Source organism: Nematolebias whitei, chromosome 8, assembly GCF_014905685.2.
Source record: "Nematolebias whitei isolate Nwh7 chromosome 8, NemWhi1, whole genome shotgun sequence".
Taxonomy (NCBI): Eukaryota; Metazoa; Chordata; class Actinopteri; order Cyprinodontiformes; family Rivulidae; genus Nematolebias; species Nematolebias whitei.
In genome coordinates, this window is record NC_056505.1 from 51,122,416 (window position 1) to 51,137,350 (window position 14,935).

At 40.6% G+C, this 14,935-nt stretch overlaps 1 protein-coding gene across 1 annotated transcript in view; it reads left to right on the plus strand.

Moving 5' to 3' along the window:
* Positions 1-14,935, plus strand: part of LOC119413723 (cell cycle checkpoint protein RAD17) — a 94,478-nt gene that overhangs the window by 49,469 nt on the left and 30,074 nt on the right. The window contains exons 4-7 of the mRNA XM_037680777.1: positions 6,979-7,104; positions 14,329-14,398; positions 14,480-14,591; positions 14,681-14,875. Of these exons, the coding sequence (XP_037536705.1) occupies positions 6,979-7,104; positions 14,329-14,398; positions 14,480-14,591; positions 14,681-14,875 (503 nt within the window). The remainder of the gene's footprint in view (positions 1-6,978; positions 7,105-14,328; positions 14,399-14,479; positions 14,592-14,680; positions 14,876-14,935) is intronic.

Genomic DNA, 14,935 nt, shown 5'->3' on the forward strand with positions numbered 1-14,935 from the left:
CCCTCTTACAATGCTGTGATTGCTAGTATCACTCAGCCCTCTGTGAACAGTAAACAGCCATCAGTGTGCTAATGATCCATCGTTAGGCTGATGGTCCTTCTTGAGCATGTGATCAGCTGGTTTTGGTTGTCAGCAGCAAACTGGTTGATCCACTCTGAGAAGGTGCTATTTAAGAGACTGAGCTGAATACAGCACCTCAGACTGAGGAAGTACGAAACGTTTCTACATTTTTTTGTTGTTTTGCTTTGTTTTGTTTTTTTGAATGTCCAGAGGACCAGATTTAACTTTTTTAGATTTTTCTGCCTGGATTATTGAGCATGCATCAGGATATTGCTTGTACACTTTTCACTACCACATCTTTTCCTTCCCTTCGCCTCTCTATTAATGTGCTTGGACACAGAGCTCTGTGAACAGCCAGCCTCTTTAGCAATGACCTTTTGTGTCTTACCCTCCTTGTACAAGGTGTCAATGGTCGTATTTTTAACAACTGTCAAGTCAGCAGTGTTCCCCATTATTGTGTAGCTATAGAACTAGACTGAGAGACCATTTAAAGAACTTTGCAGGTGTTTTAAGTTAATTAGCTGGTCAGAGTGTGACACCAGATGTCTTCAATATTGAACCTGTTCACAATATTCTAATTTTATGAGATACTGAATTTGCCGTTTTCATTAGTTGTCAGTTATAATCATCAACATTAAAAGAAATAAACATTTGAAATATATTGGTCTGTGTGTAATGAATGAATATAATATACAAGTTTCACTTTTTGAATGGAATTACTGAAATAAATCAACTTTTTCATCATATTCTAATTTTATGACCAGCACCTGTATGTGTGTGTGTCATTTTTGGGGCGATTGTGGCGACATCAGAACTCCACATTGTTAAGCGACACTTCACTTTAATGCTAACTTCCTGCCTATCAGAGTATGACGGGCAGAAAAACACCGGGAGTCAAAGGCAGCTTTGAGCAAACATCAGTCTTTCTTCAAGAGACATTTGCACATGTGGAGGTCTTGAAAGAAGCAATAAATAATGTGAAAACTAGTTTGTTCAAAAAAGTAAAACATGTGATGATCAGATGCTGCAGATCTGAGGATCAGTATGAATGTTACATTTAAAAATACAAAAACTGTATGAAAATACACTGAGTTTCAAATGTTACTGATTGAGATTACAATAAAATAAATATTTTATGTTTAAGTATCTGTAGCAAACCCCCTTACGGTTGGACCAAAATCACCACACAAGGTCAAAATTTAATTATATTTATTTTCAAGAGGAAGTGTTGTGGATTGGACTGGTTCTGGTACTGGTTCTGATTTGGGTTCTGGTTCGATTTCTGGTTCCGGATCAGGAACGAGTCCATGAGGCAGACATCGGTTAGTGGTCGTGCAGGAGATAGTGAAGAGCAAAAAGTCAGAATGTGGAGGACCACTAACCGTCTCAGATGATCTTGGGGGTTCTAGAGACTGACGAGGTCCAAACTGATCCGGATCGCTGCTGGAGAAGCTGAGTCGGTGAGGGTCTGCATCTGGCCGCAGCGACAGGTGAGTGGTGAGTCCGTTGAGCGCAGAGACGTGGTCAAACAAGCCTAGGTCCAAAACCGGAGAGCAGATAACAGGAGGTACCGAAGGAGAAGACGAGGAGGCGTAGTCGTGCAGGTGAAGGTCAGAACCGAAGACAGAAGATGTGGTAATCTAAAGGGTCGAGCGAGAGACGATGTCCAGGTAAGTCGTGGGTCCAGGAGCCGGGAGGTCGAGCCGAGAGGTAGGGACAAGAACCAGGAGCGGGACAGGAACCAGGAGCGGGACAGGAACCAGTAGCAGGACAAGAACCAGGAGCGGGACATGAATGAGGAGACACTATGGCTATGGGGAAACAAGGCAGGGTCATGAATGCGAGGTATCTACTTACAGTGAGCTGTTTTCAACTACCGGGCACCGAAGAGAAGGAAGAGTGAAGCTTTTAAAAGGTGAGAGTGACAGGTGCAGCCAGTTGAGCTCTAATCAGCTGCTGCTGGCTGCAGTGAAGACAAAACTAAACAACCGTGACATCGCCCTCTACCCGCATGCAAAGAAGACAAACCAAAACGCACATGTATAAATAAACACTACCTGAGCGGACAGAATAAATGAAACTTACAGAAAAGATGTATTGCAAACATTAAAGGGTGATCAGGGTGACAGAAAATATAATCTATGGGACGTGATTTGTGACAATATATGTTGTCTGCTATCCATTAGGTCCCCCTTGTTCCTAATCAGGGTTGAGGTGGGGGCTGCCTTTGGCACTTTCACTTTTGGAAGAATACTAGACAGCTTGGACAAGCCTCCAGTCCATCACAGGGACAAAGACAAAGAGAACACAACCGTTCACACTCCCAGACACCTAGAGTTCATTCATTCATTCAACCTTTATTTATACAGGTAAATCCCATTGAGCCTCGAGGACTCATTTACAAGAGAGACCTGATTTCAACAAAGAAAGATGACAACAATGGACAACAACGAAACAATAGACAGTTATAAAATGTCATACACATTTTTTTTTTTTTTTCAAATAGGATGGCTAAAAAAAATAAAATAAAAAAGAAAAGTAACATTAACAGTAACAAAACAGTAATTTAGAGTTGCACAGAAGAGGCCCAAAAGGGATTCAAACTGAGAACTTCAGTTCTAATCACTAATTATCAATAATAATTGATCGTATCTGCCATGGTAAATCATTATAGGTATACAGACCCTTTCCAAAAATTGGAATATCATGGAAAAGTTGTTTGACTTCTATAATTACATTCAAAGAGTTAATATTTAATAGATTCAGGGCCCACAATTTAAACAATTTCAAGTATTTATTTGTTTATTTTTACATAATTTGGGCTTCCAGCTCATGAAACCCACGAAAACAGGATTTAAACAAATTAGAATACTGTGGAGAAATCGGACCAAATGTTGCAGGACATGAATATTTTAAACTGAGTGTGACACTAATCATCTACTAAACTCAAAGCACATGCACAGGTTTCCCCAGGTGTCATTAAATTGATTCAGTTTGGTTCAATTGTCTCAGTTCGGTTCAATATGGGGAAGACTGCAGACATAACTGGCCAGAAGACCATCATTGATACCCTCCATTGGATGGGTAAGCCACAAAACTTCATAGCTAAGGAGGGTGGCTGTTCACAGTGTGCTGTGTCCAAGCATATCAATGGAAAGTCTAGTGGAAGGGCAAAATGTGGCAGGAGAAGATGCACCAGCAAAAGAGATGACCGTGGGCTTCAGTGGATTATCAAACAGAGAAGATCTAGAATCTGTCAGAGATCCAGAAAGAGTGGAATGAGGCGGGAGTCACAGCTTCAAAAACCACCACATTCAGACACATCCAGGAGATGGACTACAACGGTTGGGTTCCTCGGTCCTCTTTTCTGATGAAAGTAAAGTGTGTCTTTCATTCAGAAATCAAGGTCCATGGGTTTGGAGGAAGAAGGGTGGGGAACAGAGCCCATACTGCTTGAGGTCCAGTGTGAAATATCCACAGTCAGTCATGATTTGGGGTGCAATGTCCGGTGCAGGTGTTGGTAAACTCTGCTTTCTTAAATCCAAGGTCACAGCAACAGTCTACCAGAATGTTTTAGAGGACTTCATGATTCCTTCTGCTGAGGATATGTATGGAGATGCAGATTTCATCTTCCAACAGGACCTGGCTGCCAAAAGCACCAAAACCTGGTTTCATGTCCATGCCATCACAGTGTTTGACTGGTCAGCCAACTGGCCGGACCTAAACCCCATTGAGAATCTATGGGGTCTTCTCAAGAGGAACATGAGGGGCATCAGACCCAACAACAAAGAAGAGCATCAAACAGCAAGCATCAAGGAAATCTGGACTTCCATAACTCCCAGTCAATGCCACAGGCTGATCGTCTCAATGCCACGTCGCATCGAGGCAGAGATTAAGACAAAGAGATTCACAACCAAGTATTGAAGATTGACATATCATTTTGAAAGTACCATATTTTGATTGTTGTGATCCTAATTTATTAATTTTTTTTCTGCAAAAACTGAGTAGTAGTGTGGGCTGATGTCTTCACAGTATTCAAATTTTTTTAAATCCTGTTTTTGTGGGTTTCATGAGCTGGAAGCCCAAATTATGCAAAAATAAACAAATAAATACTTGAAATTGTTTAAATTGTGGGCCCTGAATCTATCATCTATTAAAGATTAACTTTTTGAATGGAATTATGGAAGTTAAACAACTTTTCCATGATATTCTACAAACCGGATTCCAAAAAAGTTGGGACACTAAACAAATTGTGAATAAAAACTGAATGCAATGATGTGGAGGTGCCAACATCTAATATTTTATTCAGAATAGAACACAAATCACAGATCAAAAGTTTAAACTGGGAGAATGTATCATTTTAAGGGAAAAATCTGTTGTTTCCAAATTTCATGGCGTCAACAAATCCCCAAAAAGTTGGGACAAGTCCATTTTTACCACTGTGTGGCATCTCCCCTTCTTCTTACAACACTCAACAGACGTCTGGGGACAGAGGAGACCAGTTTCTCCAGTTTAGAAATAGGAATGCTCTCCCATTCATGTCTAATACAGGCCTTTAACTGTTCAATCGTCTTGGGCCTTCTTTGTCGCACCTTCCTCTTTATGATGCGCCAAATGTTCTCTCTAGTGAAAGATCTGGACTGAAGGCTGGCCATTTCAGTACCCGGATCCTTCTCCTACGTAGCCATGATGTTGTGATTGCTGCAGAATGTGGTCTGGCATTATCGTGTTGAAAAATGCAGGGTCTTCCCTGAAAGAGATGACGTCTAGATGGGAGCATATGTTGTTCTAGAACCTGAACATAGTTCTCTGCATTAATGGTGCCTTTCCAGACATGCAAGCTTCCCATGCCACAAGCGCTCATGCAACCCCATACCATCAGTGATGCAGGCTTCTGAATGGAGCGTTGATAACAACTTGGGCTATCCTTGTCCTCTCTGGTCCGAATGACATGGCGTCCCAGTGTCCAATAAAGAACTTCAAATCGTGACTCATCTGACCACAGAATAGTCTTCCATTTTGCCACACTCCATTTTAAATGACCCCTGGCCCAGTGCAAACGTCTGAGCTTGTGGAGCTTGCTTAGAAATGGCTTCCTCTTTGCACTGTAGAGTTTCAGCTGGCAACGGCGGATGGCACGGTGGATTGTGTTCACTGACAATGCTTTCTGGAAGTATTCCTGAGCCCATTCTGTTATTTCCTTGACAGTGGCATTCCTGTTTGAGGTGCAGTGACGTTTAAGGGCCCGGAGATCACGAGCATCCAGTAGTTTTACGGCCTTGACCCTTACGCACAGCGATTGTTCCAGATTCTCTGAATCTTTTGATGATGTTATGCACGGTTGATGATGATAACTTAAAAGTCTTTGCTATTTTACGCTGGGTAACACCATTCTAGTATTGCTGCACTATCTTTCTGTGCAACAATGGTGGAATTGGTGATCCTCTTACCATCTTGGCTTCTGAGAGACACTGACACTCTGAGAAGCTCTTTTTATACCCAATCATGTTGTCAATTGACCTAATTAGTGTTAATTGGTCTTCCAGCTGTTCGTTATATGCTCAATTTCCTTTTTCCAGCCACTTATTGCTACTTGTCCCAACTTTTTGGGGATTTGTTGACACTGTGAAATTTTGAATCAACATATTTTTCCTTTAAAATGTTACATTTACTCAGATTAAACTTTTGATCTGTCATCTATGTTATATTACGAATAAAATATTGGCATTTGCCATCTCCACATCATTGCATTCAGTTTTTATTCACAATTTGTTTAGTGTCCCAACTTTTTTGGAATCCGGTTTGTAATTTTTTGGAAAGGGTCTGTACATATTGTGAGGAGTCATTAATATTCAGATATAATCAGGCAGTCATATATTCACATATATGTAAATTTATTATTATTAATACTGTAATTAAAGGTGAGTCGTGCAAACTTGTATTCGTATCAAACAAGTAGCCCTTCATGTCACTTTGTCCCACTGGAGTAACTCTCAGTCTCTAAGGGGTTGGTGGCCCCTGGTTTAGAGGTTAGCTTTAGCTTGGTTTATCCTGTTTTTTCATCATCCAGTTTCACTTCAATGCTTTTCGATTTCTCGGGTCTACATGGTCTCAGTGGTTTTCAATAAAACTTGAGTGCTGTCTCGATGTGGGTGGGATTCTCATTTTTTGGCTGCCTGAAACTTCTGCAATGTTTGTTTTTTTTAACTGAAACCGTGCCAGGTCGACATGAGCAGGGCCGAGTGGAGCTCATAGAAAAAGGCCAAATATTTACACCCCTTTCCCGTAACATTAACACACAACTCTGTGTTTGTGTGTGCGTGTGTGTGTGTCAGTCAAACTTGTTGCTGCAGTCGTCTGACTTTAAGAAACAAAAATGGCTGTAACTCATCCAGTTTTACAACAAGTTATATAATAGTAGGTGTGATAGTAGCTTAGAGTCATAAATAACTCATACTTGAGCTCTACACATTGTGTGTCTAAAACTTTAGTGTGTGTTTAGTGTTTGTAACAACATGTCTTTCTGTTAGCACATCTCACACTGTACAGATTTCATGAAACTCCCAGGAAGTAACTGTTGAATATGCCTCCTTTAGAGCTTAGGAGACAAACACGAGCTTCCAAATCATGAATCTTAAAAAACATCTTGAACTTGCGTACCCTCTACATCAATTTTTTTTTGAAGGACAAAGGCTATCTGCAAGCTTTTTGGGAGACTTTTTGATCCTGATGAAGTAAGTTTTGAATCTGTTTTACAAAAAGTTGCTGAGAGCTTAGGACCCTATGAAGGTCTTAAGATTACTCCTCATTGTGGTACAAGTCTGCAGTTCTTAAGGTGGAACCACAGACGCCTGTCAATCTCTGTTTCATTTAGTAGTATAAATAAATAATTGTTCTGTTTCTGTCTGTGATTTCCAGGCATTTTGTGAGAAGTGCTCAGTCTCCCCTGGTGTTTGTGGTGTCCGACTGTCCAAGTGGAGATGGCAGGTTACAGTCTCTGTTTCCTAGAGACATCCAGAAGGAGCTTGCTATCAGCTGCATCAGGTTTTGAACAGTTCTGTTTGTGACTAGGATGTGAGCACCATGTTTTACAGCTCAGTCCCAGCAGGGTTCTGTCAGATCCATACAGAACATGGACACCCAAATAAAGTACAGATGCAGATTTTGAGTTCAGCTCTATACTGTATGACCTAATTTACTCAAAAAGTAGCTGAACACACTATCAGCTCTTGGACTGATTCTAGTTCTGATCAACATCTACAGTACATATACTTCATATATACTCGGTATGTACTCCACTACTTTCCACATAGATTATTGGGTTACAAAAGTATTCATTCCTCTTGTTATTCTTTCTGTTTTGTCATCTTACATTCTGGAATTTAGTCAAACTTTTAATTTGCTTTTAAGTAATAATAATTCTACAAAAATAGTCCAGATTAATGAAGTTAAATAGGGTAAACATAAAACCTTACAATAAAAAAAATAGGACTGAAAAATCTCCTCCTTGAATCGCTACCTTATCGTGGTGGAGGAGTTTGTGTGCCTGAACGATCCTAGGAGCTATGCTTTCTGGGGCAATTGCCCCTATAGTTGCACTCGGGTCCAAATAATCTGAACTGACCTGGCCCCAGCCCGTAGCCATCATCTCCGAGCCCCACCCGATCGGACGAATTAACAGTAATTACAGGTCCAAACCTGGGAAAACCCCCCTACATTTTTAATTAAGCTTTGCCTGCTTATACCACCGACTATTATTAACGGTTGGCGGACGCGTGCGGCTGAGGGTGCAGAAGATCAGAGCTGAAGAGCCATCAAAGCGCATTAAAAGCTTCCCCTGCTTCTGCCTGCATTGGACCCTGCTCTGACATGTCGGATATTTTGTGATCTCACCTGTTTGGGTTGTCGGCCACGCGCGTCCACTGAGTGCAGTGACTGAATGAACATCCATTTGGGCTGATGGATCGCTGGCAGTAGTCCATCTGAAGCTTAACTTAACGTTTTACCTCTTTCAACTGGCTGGTCAGCACATGGTCAAATGGCCACGTGCGGCAGGTGCAGTAAGGCAAGCCATGTCATATTGGATTGTCGGCCGCACACGTTCCTGACGCAATAAAAAGCCCGACACCGACCCGGCCCACACATTAAGCACATTATTATGGCCCGGCCCAGTCTGAATCTGGGTCGGGTGGGGACAGGCTCCAGGTTAGAAATGACAGCTCTAATTGTCCCAGGTAGGTTCTCCCAAGGCAGATTGGTTCTAGGTGACAGGTCAGACAAAGAGCGATTCAGAAGACTTATATGGACAAGAAAAAAATAACGAGCTCAGTGTCCCTTGCCCAGATGTGGGTTACCAGGGCCCCACCCTGGAGCCAGGCCCGGGGGAGAGACTCGTCAGTGAGTGCCTGGTGACCGGGTCTCTATCCATGGGGCCCGGTCGGGCTCAGCCCAAAGGAGCAGCATGGGTTTGCCTTCCTGTGGGCTCACCAACTGCAGGAGGGGCCATATGAGACAGGTGCATGATGCCATGGGCAGTGGCCAAAGGCTGGGACCTGGGCACTCTGACCCTGACTTACCACAACTGGCTCTTGGGACATGGAATGTGACCTCTCTGGGGGGAAGGATCCTGAGCTTGTGCGTGAGGTTGAGAGGTACCTACTAGATATAGTTGGGCTCACCTTGATGCACAGCATGGGCTCTGGACTGATTCATTCATTCAACCTTTATTTATACAGGTTAATCCCTTTGAGCCTCGAGGACTCATTTACGAGAGACCTGATTTCAACAAAGAATGATGACAACAGTGGACAACAGTGACAACAATAGACAATCATAAAAGAGGCATACAGATTAGTTTTTAATTCAAATTAAAATAAGATGGCAAAAAAATATCAAAACAGCTAGATTATAAGGCTAATGTAGAAAACTAAAAACAGGAACATGTCTGCATTGGTCCTTGCCAGGAGTCCAACAGATTCTTAAAGCCACTTAGAGAGGTCAAGGTCAAGAGCTTCAGATCTTTTTGCAAGATATTCCAGGAAACAGGAGCGGAGTAGAAGAAAGCCCTTTTGTCTAGTTCAGTACTCACTGAGGGAACACTGCAGGTAATAATGGCCTGAGAGCGCACGTTGTAGCTGCACTCACGCAGAGACATGTAGGAGGAGATGTATGAAGGCAGCAGACCAGGAAGTGATTTAAAGATGAAAATGTACCAGTGGGAGAGTCTGCGTGAAGTTAATGATGTCCAGTTAACCAGTGAATACTGGGTACAGTGGTGGGTACGATAATCACAGCCAGTTATGAATCTTAGTGCACCATGATAGACAGCATCCAACATCTGCAGCATCCAACATCTGCAGGGTTCATGTAGGAGCGTTCATGTAAATAATGTCACCGTAATCAATGGAGGGAAGGACAGTCACAGATACAAGGTGTTTCCTAGCATTCAAAGTTAGACAGGATCTGTTTCTGAAAAAGAAACTCAGTTTAACTTTCAGTTTCTTTACTAGGTTTTCCACATGGAGCTTAAAAGAAATACCCAAATATTTATAGGAATCAACAAACTCAATCGGGACACCATTTGAGGAGAAAATCGGAGGAAGAACTGCTGGGAACGACTTCCTGTTTGAAAAAAGCATCCCTTTGGTTTTATTGGCATTTAAAACAAGTTTGAGGTGGAACAAATCTGTGTCTGGATGTAGTTAAATGCAGATTTCAAAAGCTGGAAAGCCTTATCAATTGTTTTAGCTTTGAAAATAAACCACTGTGTCATCGGCATAGAAATGTATGGATGCATCAGGGATGCTCTGACATACATTACCTATGTAGATTGTGAAGAGGGTGGGTCCTAAGACTGAACCTTGTGGTACACCATTGTTGACTGTTAAATAACTGGAGGAAGTACCATTATGTTGAACACATTGCCTCCGGTCTGAAAGATAGTTAGAGAACCAACCAATGGTGTGTTCTGAGAAACCAGTTTCTGAGAGTTTATGACACAAGATGTTATGATCCACAGAGTCAGAATCTTTAGACAGGTCTAAGAAAAGTGCAGCACAATAATCCTTAGCATCCAGTGCTTCAACAACATCATTAAGAACCTTCAGTGAAGCAGTGGTTGTGCTGTGTTGTTTCCTGAAACCAGATTGATGGAGAGGTAAGATGTTAAATGAGTCCAGGTAATTTTTGATTTGAGAGTTTATCAGTTTTTCTAGAACCTTGGCTAAAATGCAGAGTTTAAAGTTTGGCCGATAGTTGTTCAGTGAGGTGGGGTCACCTCCCTTCAGCAAAGGAAGAACAAAGGCTGTTTTCCAAGGGTCTGGATGAAGTTTTGTCTTATGGAGAGATTGAAGATGTGGGTCACAGGGACTGTGATGATATGAGCAGCCAGCCTTAAGAAATAAGGTGGAAGTTCATCTGGACCTGCAGATTTTTTAGGATCAAGATCTTTTAACAGTTTATTGACCTCACTGACTGAGAATGGAGAAAAAGAGAAGCTGTGATTAACTGAGGATTGACTTGTAGGAGGGATTTGATTTGTAGAAGTTTGGTTATTAAGTGAAATGGCTGATTTTCTGTTAGTAACTGTGTCAAATAAAGAACCAGAAGCAACAAAATGTTTGTTGAAACAGTTCAGGATCTCGTGCTTATTTGACACAGGAACAGAGTTAACGAGAAGTTGTGATGGGAGGTCAGATGATTGGAGGGTGCCTGAGAGAGATTTGATAGTTTTCCAGAATCTGTTAGGGTCATTTAGATTTTTGGAAGTCTGCGATAAGAAATAGTTGCGTTTTGCTGCTTTGATGGAAGTTGTGCATTTATTCCTCGTCGTCGAAAACTCAACCAGTGTCTGGGCCGCAGCGAGAAAATCTGACTCAAAGATGTTCTCTCCTGTGCAGGAGGTCAGCTAGCTCTGGAGTAAACCAGGAGCTGTCTCATCCCTTTATTCTGAACTGACGAAAAGGAGCATGTTTGTTCACAAAAAAATGAAACTATTATGAAAATAGTTCCAAGCGGAGTTCACGTCATCAGTTAACAGAATACGATGCCAGTCAAAGTGAGATAGATCCCAGAGCAATGACTGTTCACAAAAATGTTTCAGATCCCTTTTTTGAATTAATCTGGGCTTAGAAGGTGGAAGTTTAATATTTCTGAGAGCCGCTATTACACAATGATCACTCAAGATGTCAGCGAATACACCTGTACCAGGGAATTTGTGAGGCTATTTGTTAGAAACAGGTCTAAGATGAAGGATTTTTCAGGACATCTAAAAAAGTTAAATCTGGTCCTCTGGACATTAAAAAAAAAACAAACAAAGCAAATTAACAAAAAAAATGTAGAAACGTTTCGTCTTTCATACGAAAGACTTCCTCAGTCTGAGGAAGTCTTTTGGATGTTAGGCCTTCGAGCCCAGGCCTCCATTGCAAAAAAGATCTGTCATCTCAATGGGATTTGCCTGGTTAAATAAAGGTTAATAAATAAAATGGCTATGAATGAGCACAGCAGCATGAAACAAATCAGCAGTATGATTTGAGTGATTTTTTTCACAGTTCTTATCCTGGTTAGAGACTCATGAGTCTAACAGCCTCAGGGTAGAAGCTGTTCCTCAGCCTAGTGGTTTTACATGTAATGCTCTTGCGCTCAGCCGAGAAGGTGATCGGCTGCAGCCTTCCATCCCTCCACGACCTGTACGTCTCCAGGACTGTGAGGCGAGCAGGTTGGATCACAGCTGACCCTGCTCACCCTGCACACGGACTGTTTGAACCACTCCCATCAGGCAGGAGGCTTCGGTCCATTCGGACCAGAACCTCCCGCCATAAGAACAGTTTCTTCCCCTCTGCTGTTGGACTCCTGAACACTCATAATGCTACCTCATAATTTCTGCTTTGGTCACATTACATCTGTATTATAATTGAATACTCCATCTGTACTGTTCTCTAAGCTTTTTATTGTTTTCTATTGTATGGGTGTACACAGGTTTATGTTGTGTTTTTAATTTTACTTTATTTGTGGGTGTACACAGGTCTTATGTCTTATGTAATGTTCTCATTTTTACTTAATTTTTACTTTATTTTACTTTATTACTATTCGCATCTTATGTCGAAGCAAATTCCTAGTTTGTGAACCTCCTTCATTGACATGGCAATAATAAACTGATTCTGATTCTGATTCTTCAACCTTCTGCCTGAGGGGAGCGGGACAAAAAGTGTGTGTGCTGGGTGAGTGGGGTCCTTCATGATGCAGTTGGCCCTCTTCATATGCAGGTTAAGACAAGGTTAACAATATAATGAAATGTTCAGGATGAGAAGAACTGATTAGACTCGCTTAAACAAAAAAAACAAACAAACAAGAAATACTAAAGCATCCAACAAGGGTACAAAATAAAGTACCAAAAAGTGAAAAAGTAAGTACAATATTTTCAAGGTCCAAAAGAAAAAATAGTTAACAACAACATGGTAGAATATAACGGTGCTCGTAGGATGAATTTGTATGAATAAGTTGGCTATTTCAAGGTAGTAATACGAACTTAAATGCACATGATATAGGTACATAACTAACATACCATATACTACACTGATTTTGTGACAGGTTATAACACTGGTAGTGAGTTATATTGAGATTAATTATGATGGTAAGGTAGTGACATACATAGTACAGCCACATAAACATATTAGGTGACACAGATGTGGCTTAGTGCAATGTTATTGTCAGTTCAACAATTTTCAGTCAGGTCATCTGGACAGTTTCTTTTTTTTTTTCTGAAACATCTCGCCTTCCATCCAGAAGGCTTCATCAGTCAAGGAAACACACAACACAAAACTGATTCTTCCCCCAACAGCTTACTTCAAAGTGGAACAAACCAGTTACGTTGGTGCTAAGATGGTGTCTTTGGCATGCCCCCTCCTCTGAAGCCGGCCCTCTTCCTCGTCGACAGTCATGTCAAACTGGTTCTAAACCAATAACGTCCAGAGAATAACCAGTAACCCAGATAATAAACCATTGCAATAGTCCAGTCTAGATGTGACAAATGCATGAACCAGTTTTTCTGCATCATTTTTAGATCAGATGTTTCTAATTTTAGTGATATTACGCAGGTGGAAGAAGGAGGTTCTAGTAACATTTTTAATGTGGGGGATAAAAGACGTGTCCTGATCAAAAATAACACCAAGATTTTTAACATTAGAGCTGGAGGACAGATTAATGCATCTAAGGAGAGAGAAAGACTGAAACATTCATTTCTAAGGTGCTCAGGTCCAAAAACCAAAACCTCAGTCTTGTCTGTGTTCAACAGGAGAAAATTAAGGGTCATCCAGGTTTTTATGTCTTTAAGACATGCTTGTAACTTAACTGATTGGATTCACTGGGTTTCATGGACAAATATAACTGTGTATCATCAGCATAACAATGAAAATGTATCCCGTGCTATTAAAAAACTTTACCTAATGGAAGCATATCTAAAGTAAAAAGTATTCGTCCAAGCATTGAGCCCTGAGGAACGTATGCTTGAGTGTTTCCTTAACTGTTTTTTTTTAAGTTTTTTTTTTACACTTGTGTGTTCCAAATGTAAATAAAAAATAAATAAATACATATATTGTATTCTACAACAGTGATTACCCTTTCAGAGCACATGGTACTATAATAGTTGGTATTGGACTTTTAAGTTTGTAAAAATATTTTTAAAAGTAAATTTGCTTAATTAATTAATTGCTTTATTTATTATTTATTTATTTACCCTTCCTTCTTTCATACATCGTCTGACTACAAGATGTTGACCCTGGGTGCTGTTACCACCTGTTCCCACAGGTGGATATTATTTAAGGGTTCTTTTTTAATCAAACTTGAAATCCAGATCAATTCAAGGTTGTAAGATAACAAAATCGAAAGATTATCGGGGGATAAATATTTTGCAACTCACTGTATAATCCATGAATTCTCCACGCTGTAAGTAATTTTTTTTTTTTTTTTTATCACCATAGGATCAAACTATAATTAATTTAGCCTTATAAAAATTCCCCCCTGGGATTAATAAAGTATCTATCTTATCCATCCATCTAAATTTCATCTGTTTTCTGTAAAACCTTCATACCTAATTCTGACAGAACATCATGCCAGAGTCAGAACCTGATACTTTTTAAAAATAAAACTCATTCTTTTTATTATCTTTACAGAAGTAACAGCCAGTTAATTTGTTAACGTTTAGGTTGTTGTTTACCTGTTTCGTCATTTTAGTCTGGATTCTCAGTAACAGCTGTACATTTTCTCCTTCAGCTTTAATCCTGTTCCTCCAACAACAATGATGAAAGTTCTGAGCCGTATTTTATCCCTGGAGTCAGGAAAGGCAAGAGTAGCGCTCACACAATAAACATTCATTTGAATGCTGATAGTTTTCTGTCTTTAATCATTTTCATGATTTTATTAGAGCGCTGGAAGAATGTTTGTCCCAGACCGAGCGGAGCTGGAAGCACTGTGTTCAGGGAGTTCAGGGGATTTACGCAGTGCCATCAATAGTCTTCAGTTTCTTTGTCTCCCTGGTGAGAAATTTTCCACAATCCACTTTACACGGTTAAATATGTCTGTTTTGAAGAAACAAGTGAACTTCTGTCATGTTTGTAACTTTCAGACACATCTGTAGAGAGCAGGTTGTGTAGGATCAATCAAAGACCCATAATATCAAAGGACAGAGCTGTTTCTAGAGCAAACAAGAAAACAAAAAAGACTAAACGAATGAAGGAGCAAGAAGAGAACCTGGCTGTAGGAGGAAAAGATGCCTCTCTGTTCCTGTTTCGAGCACTGGGAAAAATCCTGCACTGTAAACGTGAGTCTTCCACACCTGGATGTTTCAAATACTTCAGATACTTAGGATATACCTGCAAAT